This window comes from Micropterus dolomieu, linkage group LG09 (assembly GCF_021292245.1).
Source record: "Micropterus dolomieu isolate WLL.071019.BEF.003 ecotype Adirondacks linkage group LG09, ASM2129224v1, whole genome shotgun sequence".
Taxonomy (NCBI): Eukaryota; Metazoa; Chordata; class Actinopteri; order Centrarchiformes; family Centrarchidae; genus Micropterus; species Micropterus dolomieu.
Window position 1 is genome coordinate 3,816,477 of NC_060158.1, and position 10,111 is coordinate 3,826,587.

The window sequence follows — 10,111 nt, forward strand, 5'->3', positions numbered from 1 at the left end:
ACCAACTATAAAAACCGTTTGACATCTGTGCTGGCCAATAATGGCTTTTCTACAAAATATTAACATGCTGTTTGTCCAGGGGGTCAAATACTTGTTTTTCCTCATCAGATGGTTATCAATTTTAATAAATTCATATGATGTGATTTTCTGGAATTTTCTTTGGGATTCTGTCTTTCACTGTTAGAATGTACATATGATTAAAATTGTAGATCGTTGCATTCTTTGTAAGTGGGCAAACCTGCAAAATCAGCAAGGGGTCAAATACTTATTTCCCCCACTGTATACTGGATCCCAGAAACCTGAAGGATTCCACAGCAGACACAGGGCTGTTTAGTATGGTGATGGGGGGCAGAGTGGGGGGGCTCCTCCTGAAGTCCACGGTCATCTCCACAGTTTTGAGAGTGTTAAGCTCCAGGTTGTTCTGACTGCACCAGAGAGCCAGCTGATCAACCTCCCGTCTGTAGTTCGACTCATCACCGTCCCGGATAAGGCCGATGACCGTTGTGTCGTCAGCAAACTTCAGGAGTTTGACAGATGGGTCTCCTGAGGTGCAGTTGTTGGTGTAGAGGGAGAAGAGCAGTGGGGAGAGCGCACACCCCTGAGGATGGCCGGGATGATGGTGTTGAACGCTGAGCTGGAGTCCGCGAACAGGATCCTTCACATGTCCCTGGAGAGTCGAGTTGTTGCAGGATGTAATGCAGACCCAAGTTCACAGCACCATCCACTGACCTGTTAGCCCTGTAGGTAAACTGCAGGGGGTCCAGCAAGGGGCCTGTAATGTCCTTCAGGTGGGCCAACACCAGTCTTTCAAAGGACTTCATGACTACAGATGTCAGGGTGACAGGACATTAGTCATTTAGTCCAGAGATGGAGGTTTTTTTGGGGGCCGGGATGATTCTTGAGCGTTTGAAGCAGGAGGGAACTTCACACAGCTCCAGTGAACTGTTGAAGATCTGTGTGAAGATGGGGGCCAGCTGGTCTGCACAGATTTTCAGGCAGCTGGCAGCTATATCTTTGCACATGTAAATATTATTTAATTTCATATCATGCACAAACCTGGCACATTGCACATATTTGTTGTTAATTGATACTTTGCTAAGCCACGCCCCGAATACAAAGCTGGCCAATCACAGCGCAGTATAGGACTCGCTGTATTTTTCTAAGATCTGGTCAAACCGCTGTTCCTGCGGCATCTTGTAATAGTTACAGCAGCTACCAGAGAGGCTGAAAGGAGAAGTACGATTTATTCTCTTTCCAAAACCTGAAATAAATCCAGAAATATGTCGGCTGTGGATTGTTCCTAATGTTAGTTAGCTAACGCTAGCTAACTTCCTACTGATGTAATAAACGTAAAAAAAACACAATAAAGTCCTGCTGTTCTGCTTTTTAATGATTGTATTGATGAACAGAGACCTACCCAGTTGTACAGGAACACTGTTGATTGTTCATATCGTTGTCTTTTGTCTCAACCGTCAGGGGATGCGGTGGTTCACTTGTATTGTGTGATCGGCAGGCTTTAGCTTCTATCTTTCATTTTTTCACGTCCGTTTGAGTCAGTCTGGGTCAGTCTGACAGCCTGAATACAACCTTCAAATGTAAAATGCAGCGCCGACAGTTTGTTGGACTTAGCAACAGTAACTAAGGGGGGGCGGGGCTTAGCAAAGGGTCAATTGTTAATCATTGTTATTTTTATATTGTCAATTTATATATTTATGTACACAATAATCTCTTCTGTTGCAATAAGTCTGTGCAACACAAACCCAGAATAATGCACATGTAAACATCTGGGACGTTGTTCTTTTTTTGCAAATAGTTGTGTTATTTTTCTACATTCTTTTTATTATTCTTATATAACTTGCATCTGTTTATTCCATATTTATATATTTGTACATCCATTTATGTCGACTGTATGTCTGTCTGTCTGTATGTGTAAAACACTACTTGGCAATAAAGATCCTTCTGATTCTGATGTGATCAGCTTAGAAATTAGATTTTACTACAAACACAGTCAGTGAAGAAGTTCAATCAGAATAAGAAGCAGTCTGAAGCAACGACAAACCGAGGAAGACGAAGAGGAAGAGGAAGGGAGGAGGTCACTCAGAACGCTGGAGTAACCTTATGAAGGCAGATCATATTATCCTGAATAAAGTGGTCTGTGGTCAGCAGCTTCAGCCGGCTGGAATCAGCACTTTATTGTTTTCATAGCAACATGAGATGAGCAGCCGAATCATACTGGCCCTGGCTCAGCTGATGGCTGGTCCACATCAGCTGTGCGCACATCGCTTCCTTAAAGCTGGAGCTACTTTTACACATGAACATCTGTCAAGAATAGTTTTTTTTACTTTTAATTAAAATATGAAGCAATTTCTCATTTTTAAATCTCACATTTCTTTATCCAGATTCCAGCTGACTCGACATGGATCCAGTTTTGAGTGCTTAAACAATATATAACAAAGACAAAGTGAGACTGTTTGAAGGGTGAGCGTGTGAAAGAATCTGAAATGGATAAACTTTAATGCAGATCATCCAACATCCTTCCAGAAGTCTGACACAGTCTGAGTGTTTAGCTATTTTAACGATGATGTCTCTGTGCCCCCCCCCACCCCCAGAGATCGTTCAGGCGGTGCGTCAGGGCGGGCCCCCCGCCCTTCGGCCCTCACTCTGCTTCCACAGTCACAGCGAGGAGCTGGGAGTCCTGATGCAGCGCTGCTGGAGCGAAGAGCCGAGCGAGAGACCCGACTTCAACACCATCAAGATCCTGCTGAGGAAGCAGCACAGGTGGGGTCCTGTCTGTCCACCTGTCTGTCCTCTTGTCTGTTCACCTGTCTGTTCTCCTGTCCGTCCACGTGGCTGTCCACCTGTCTGTCGTCTTGTCTGTTCACCTGTCTGTCCTCCTGTCCGTCCACCTGTCTGGTGTCCTGTCTGTCGTCCTGTCTGTCTACCTGTCCGTCCACCTGTCTGTCCACCTGTCTGTCGTCCTGTCTGGTGTCCTGTCTGTCGTCCTGTCTGTCCACCTGTCTGTCCACCTGTCTGTCGTCCTGGCTGGTGTCCTGGCTGGTGTCCTGTCTGTCCACCTGTCTGTCCACCTGTTTGTCATCCTGTCTGTCCACCTAACTGTCCACCTGTCTGTCCACTTGTATGTCCACCTAACTGTCCACCTGTCCGTCCACGTGTCTGTCCACCTGTCTGTCGTCTTGTCTGTTCACCTGTCTGTCCTCCTGTCCGTCCACCTGTCTGGTGTCCTGTCTGTCGTCCTGTCTGTCTACCTGTCCGTCCACCTGTCTGTCCACCTGTCTGTCGTCCTGTCTGGTGTCCTGTCTGTCGTCCTGTCTGTCTACCTGTCTGTTCACCTGTCTGTCCTCCTGTCCGTCCACCTGTATGGTGTCCTGTCTGTCGTCCTGTCTGTCTACCTGTCCGTCCACCTGTCTGTCCACCTGTCTGTCGTCCTGTCTGGTGTCCTGTCTGTCGTCCTGTCTGTCTACCTGTCTGTCCACCTGTCTGTCCACCTGTCTGTCGTCCTGTCTGTCCACCTGTCTGTCGTCCTGGCTGGTGTCCTGGCTGGTGTCCTGTCTGTCCACCTGTTTGTCATCCTGTCTGTCCACCTAACTGTCCACCTGTCTGTCCACTTGTATGTCCACCTAACTGTCCACCTGTCTGTCCACCTGTCTGTCGTCCTGTCTGGTGTCTTGGCTGGTGTCCTGTCTGTCGTCCTGTCTGTCCACCTGTCTGTCCACCTGTCTGTCGTCCTGTCTGTCCACCTGTCTGTCGTCCTGTCTGGTGTCCTGTCTGGTGTCCTGTCTGTCGTCCTGTCTGTCCACCTGTCTGTTGTCCTGTCTGTCCACCTGTCTGTCGTCCTGTCTGGTGTCCTGTCTGGTGTCCTGTCTGTCGTCCTGTCTGTCCACCTGTCTGTCCACCTGTCTGTCGTCCTGTCTGTCCACCTAACTGTCCACCTGTCTGTCCACTTGTATGTCCACCTAACTGTCATCCTGTCTGTCCACCTGTCTGTCGTCCTGTCTGTCCACTTGTCTGTCTATCTAACTGTCCACCTGTCTATCCACTTGTCTGTCCACCTGTCTGTCATCCTGTCTGTCCACCTGTCTATCGTTCTGTCTGTCCACTTGTCTGTCCATCTAACTGTCCACATAACTGTCCACCTGTCTGTCCACCTGTCTGTCCGCCTAACTGTCCACCTGTCTGTCCACCTAACTATCCAGCTGTTTGTCCTCCTGTCTGTCTGTTTAGGGGTTATGGTTCAAACATCCTGGACAACCTCCTGTCTCGCATGGAGCAGTACGCCAACAACCTGGAGGAGCTGGTAGAGGAGAGAACACATGCGTACCACGAGGAGAAACGCAAGGCAGAAGCCCTGCTCTACCAGATACTACCACAGTAAATATACTGCAGTAATACTGCATCAAGTACTATATCAGGTATTATGTTGATACTGTTACTTCATGTGTTTCTGTGTTTCAGTTCAGTAGCGGAGCAGTTGAAACGAGGTGAGACGGTTCAGGCTGAAGCTTTCGACTCTGTCACCATCTACTTCAGCGACATCATCGGTTTCACCGCCCTGTCTGCTGAGAGCACGCCACTGCAGGTCAGTAGAACACAGTAGAACAACATTACAGGTCAGTAGAACTCAGTAGAACAACACTGCAGGTCAGTAGAACACAGTTAAACAACGCTGCAAGTTGGCAGAACTCAGTAGAACAACACTGCAGGTCAGTACAACACAGTAGAACAACACTGCAGGTCGGTAGAACTCAGTAGAACAACGCTGCAAGTCAGTAGAACACAGTAGAACAACACTGCAGGTCGGTAGAACTCAGTAGAACAACACTGCAGGTCGGTAGAACCCAGTAGAACAACACTGCAGGTCAGTAGAACACAGTTAAACAACGCTGCAAGTCGGCAGAACTCAGTAGAACAACGCTGCAGGTCAGTAGATCACAGTAGAACAACACTGCAGGTCAGTAGAACACAGTAGAACAACACTGCAGGTCGGTAGAACTCATTAGAACAACACTGCAGGTCAGTAGAACACAGTAGAACAACACTGCAGGGCAGTAGAACACAGTTAAACAACGCTGCAAGTCGGCAGAACTCAGTAGAACAACGCTGCAGGTCAGTAGATCACAGTAGAACAACACTGCAGGTCAGTAGAACACAGTAGAACAACACTGCAGGTCGGTAGAACTCATTAGAACAACACTGCAGGTCAGTAGAACACAGTAGAACAACACTGCAGGGCAGTAGAACACAGTTAAACAACGCTGCAAGTCGGCAGAACTCAGTAGAACAACGCTGCAGGTCAGTAGATCACAGTAGAACAACACTGCAGGTCAGTAGAACACAGTAGAACAACACTGCAGGTCGGTAGAACTCATTAGAACAACACTGCAGGTCAGTAGAACACAGTAGAACAACACTGCAGGGCAGTAGAACACAGTTAAACAACGCTGCAAGTCGGCAGAACTCAGTAGAACAACGCTGCAGGTCAGTAGATCACAGTAGAACAACACTGCAGGTCAGTAGAACACAGTAGAACAACACTGCAGGTCGGTAGAACTCATTAGAACAACACTGCAGGTCAGTAGAACACAGTAGAACAACACTGCAGGGCAGTAGAACACAGTTAAACAACGCTGCAAGTCGGCAGAACTCAGTAGAACAACGCTGCAGGTCAGTAGATCACAGTAGAACAACACTGCAGGTCAGTAGAACACAGTAGAACAACACTGCAGGTCGGTAGAACTCATTAGAACAACACTGCAGGTCAGTAGAACACAGTAGAACAACACTGCAGGGCAGTAGAACACAGTAGAACAACACTGCAGGGTAGTAGAACTCAGTAGAACAACACTGCAGGGCAGTAGAACACAGTAGAACAACACTGCAGGTCAGTAGATCACAGTAGAACAACACTGCAGGTCAGTAGATCACAGTAGAACCCAGTAGGACAAGACTGCAGGTCGGTAGAACTCAGTAGAACAACACTGCAGGGCAGTAGAACACAGTAGAACAACACTGCAGGTCAGTAGAACACAGTAGAACATCACTGCAGGTCAGTAGATCACAGTAGAACAACACTGCAGGTCAGTAGATCACAGTAGAACCCAGTAGAACAAGACTGCAGGTCGGTAGAACTCAGTAGAACAACACTGCAGGTCAGTAGAACACAGTAGAAAAAGACTGCAGGTCGGTAGAACTCATTAGAACAACACTGCAGGGCAGTAGAACACAGTAAAACAACATTGCAGGTCAGTAGAACTCAGTAGAACAACACTGCAGGTCAGTAGAACACAGTAGAACAACACTGCAGGGCAGTAGAACACAGTAGAACAACACTGCAGGGTAGTAGAACTCAGTAGAACAACACTGCAGGTCAGTAGAACACAGTAGAACCCAGTAGAACAAGACTGCAGGTCGGTAGAACTCAGTAGAACAACACTGCAGGGCAGTAGAACACAGTAAAACAACACTGCAGGTCGGTAGAACTCAGTAGAACAACACTGCAGGGCAGTAGAACACAGTAGAACAACACTGCAGGTCAGTAGATCACAGTAGAACACAGTAGAACAACACTGCAGGTCAGTAGATCACAGTAGAACAACACTGCAGGTCAGTAGATCACAGTAGAACCCAGTAGAACAAGACTGCAGGTCGGTAGAACTCAGTAGAACAACACTGCAGGTCAGTAGAACACAGTAGAACAACACTGCAGGTCAGTAGAACTCAGTAGAACAACACTGCAGGGCAGTAGAACCCAGTAGAACAAGACTGCAGGTCGGTAGAACTCAGTAGAACAACACTGCAGGTCAGTAGAACCCAGTAGAACCCAGTAGAACAAGACTGCAGGTCGGTAGAACTCAGTAGAAAAACACTGCAGGTCAGTAGAACTCAGTAGAACAACACTGCAGGGCAGTAGAACACAGTAGAACCCAGTAGAACAAGACTGCAGGTCGGTAGAACTCAGTAGAACAACACTGCAGGTCAGTAGAACACAGTAGAACAACACTGCAGGTCAGTAGAACTCAGTAGAACAACACTGCAGGGCAGTAGAACCCAGTAGAACAAGACTGCAGGTCGGTAGAACTCAGTAGAACAACACTGCAGGTCAGTAGAACCCAGTAGAACCCAGTAGAACAAGACTGCAGGTCGGTAGAACTCAGTAGAAAAACACTGCAGGTCAGTAGAACTCAGTAGAACAACACTGCAGGGCAGTAGAACACAGTAGAACCCAGTAGAACAAGACTGCAGGTCGGTAGAACTCAGTAGAACAACACTGCAGGTCAGTAGAACACAGTAGAACAACACTGCAGGTCAGTAGAACTCAGTAGAACAACACTGCAGGGCAGTAGAACCCAGTAGAACAAGACTGCAGGTCGGTAGAACTCAGTAGAACAACACTGCAGGTCAGTAGAACCCAGTAGAACCCAGTAGAACAAGACTGCAGGTCGGTAGAACTCAGTAGAAAAACACTGCAGGTCAGTAGAACTCAGTAGAACAACACTGCAGGGCAGTAGAACACAGTAGAACCCAGTAGAACAAGACTGCAGGTCGGTAGAACTCAGTAGAACAACACTGCAGGTCAGTAGAACACAGTAGAACAACACTGCAGGTCAGTAGAACTCAGTAGAACAACACTGCAGGGCAGTAGAACACAGTAGAACAACACTGCAGGTCAGTAGATCACAGTAGAACCCAGTAGAACAACACTGCAGGTCGGTAGAACAACACTGCAGGTCAGTAGATCACAGTAGAACCCAGTAGAACAACACTGCAGGTCAGTAGAACTCAGTAGAACAACACTGCAGGGCAGTAGAACACAGTAGAACCCAGTATAAGAACCCAGTAAAACAGGCTCCTCCTGAACCAGTTTATGAGTGAAACTGAAATGAAGTAGTTTTATGTGAAACTCAGGAACTGTAGCGTGGCTCATTAGCATAACAGCTCATCTCTGTTACCATGACAGCGATTTAAATGACTAAATAAACAGTCTGGCTCTGGAAGAACCTCACAGTATAAATCTTTAAGCACAAGGGTGCCATCTAGTGTCGTAACCTGTTATTTCTGTAAGATCAGTTTGTTCTGTGGCGGTATCCAGTGATGGGATAATGGTAATTCCATTACACCTCGTGTAATTACTGTTACTCACTGAGGGCCTCTGGATTATCGGGTACGGGGTCACTGGGAGGTAAATGTGGGTGATGCTTTACGAGGTATCCATGGTGGTCGTGTCTTTTATTGTTTTACAACATGTACCTGGCTGTACCAGGACATGATTGTCTTCACAATAGATTCAGATTGAGTGTTCTCCACAGACAGCATGTTCCAGTGGTGAGATAGTGCTGACCCTGAGATCAGGATAAAAGCTGCTGAGACACTGCAGCTCACTCGGATGATACTCTGAGGCGTGTGTCCCTGAGTTCCTTCTGCAGAAGACTGCAGACCAGTGTTCGCCTGAGCTGTTTATTTGAAAACTCTCACTTTAAACTGTATGTTGTTTTTGTTTTTCACATCCAGGTGGTGACTTTGCTGAACGACCTATACACCTGTTTCGATGCCATCATCGACAACTTTGATGTTTACAAGGTAAAAGATTCCTCACAACTTCAGCTGCTCAGTTTCCCTCTGCCTCCAGTCTTTGTGCTAAGCTAAGCTAGCAGTTTCCCTCTGATTCCAATCTTTGTGCTAAGCTAAGCGAGCAGTTTCCCTCTGCTTCCAGTCTTTGTGCTAAGCTAAGCTAGCAGTTTCCCTCTGCTTTCAGTTGTTGTGCTAAGCTAAGGGAGCAGTTTCCCTCTGCTTCCAGTCTTTGCGCTAAGCTAAGCGAGCAGTTTCCCTCTGCTTCCAGTCTTTACGCTAAGCTAAGTTTGCTGTTTCCCTCTGCTTCCAGTCTTTGTGCTAAGCTAAGCTTGCAGTTTCCCTCTGCTTCCAGTCTTTGCGCTAAGCTAAGCGAGCAGTTTCCCTCTGCTTCCAGTCTTTGCGCTAAGCTAAGTTTGCTGTTTCCCTCTGCTTCCAGTCTTTGTGCTAAGCTAAGCTTGCAGTTTCCCTCTGCTTCCAGTCTTTGCGCTAAGCTAAACTTGCAGTTTCCCTCTGCTTCCAGTCTTTATGCTAAGCTAAGCTTGCAGTTTCCCTCTGCTTCCAGTCTTTGTGCTAAGCTTGCAGTCTTTGTGCTAAGCTAAGCTAGCAGTTAACCTCTGCTTCCAGTCTTTGCGCTAAGCTAAGCGAGCAGTTTCCCCCTGCTTCCAGTCTTTGTGCTAAGCTAAACTTGCAGTTTCCCTCTGCTTCCAGTCTTTGCGCTAAGCTAAGCTAGCAGTTTCCCTCTGCTTCCAGTCTTTGTGCTAAGCTAAGCTAGCAGTTTCCCTCTGCTTCCAGTGTTTGCGCTAAGCTAAGCGAGCAGTTTCCCTCTGCTTCCAGTCTTTGTGCTAAGCTAAGCTAGCAGTTTCCCTCTGCTTCCAGTGTTTGCGCTAAGCTAAGCGAGCAGTTTCCCTCTGCTTCCAGTCTTTGTGCTAAGCTAAGTTTGCTGTTTCCCTCTGCTTCCAGTGTTTGTGCTAAGCTAAGCTTGCAGTTTCCCTCTGCTTCCAGTCTTTGCGCTAAGCTAAGCGAGCAGTTTCCCTCTGCTTCCAGTCTTTGCGCTAAGCTAAGTTTGCTGTTTCCCTCTGCTTCCAGTCTTTGTGCTAAGCTAAGCTTGCAGTTTCCCTCTGCTTCCAGTCTTTGCGCTAAGCTAAGCGAGCAGTTTCCCTCTGCTTCCAGTCTTTGTGCTAAGCTAAGCTAGCAGTTTCCCTCTGCTTCCAGTGTTTGCGCTAAGCTAAGCGAGCAGTTTCCCTCTGCTTCCAGTCTTTGTGCTAAGCTAAGCTAGCAGTTTCCCTCTGCTTCCAGTGTTTGCGCTAAGCTAAGCGAGCAGTTTCCCTCTGCTTCCAGTCTTTGTGCTAAGCTAAGCTAGCAGTTTCCCTCTGCTTCCAGTGTTTGCGCTAAGCTAAGCGAGCAGTTTCCCTCTGCTTCCAGTCTTTGTGCTAAGCTAAGCTAGCAGTTTCCCTCTGCTTCCAGTGTTTGCGCTAAGCTAAGCGAGCAGTTTCCCTCTGCTTCCAGTCTTTGTGCTAAGCTAAGC

The 10,111-nt window shown here is 47.4% G+C and overlaps 1 protein-coding gene across 3 annotated transcripts in view; it reads left to right on the plus strand.

The window, feature by feature from the left end:
• Window positions 1-10,111, plus strand: part of LOC123977113 (atrial natriuretic peptide receptor 1-like) — a 57,250-nt gene that overhangs the window by 39,155 nt on the left and 7,984 nt on the right. For all 3 annotated transcript variants that reach the window (XM_046059619.1, XM_046059620.1, XM_046059621.1), the window contains exons 16-19: window positions 2,610-2,778; window positions 4,243-4,389; window positions 4,474-4,597; window positions 8,527-8,595. In XM_046059619.1, coding sequence (XP_045915575.1) covers window positions 2,610-2,778; window positions 4,243-4,389; window positions 4,474-4,597; window positions 8,527-8,595 — 509 coding nt within the window. The remainder of the gene's footprint in view (window positions 1-2,609; window positions 2,779-4,242; window positions 4,390-4,473; window positions 4,598-8,526; window positions 8,596-10,111) is intronic.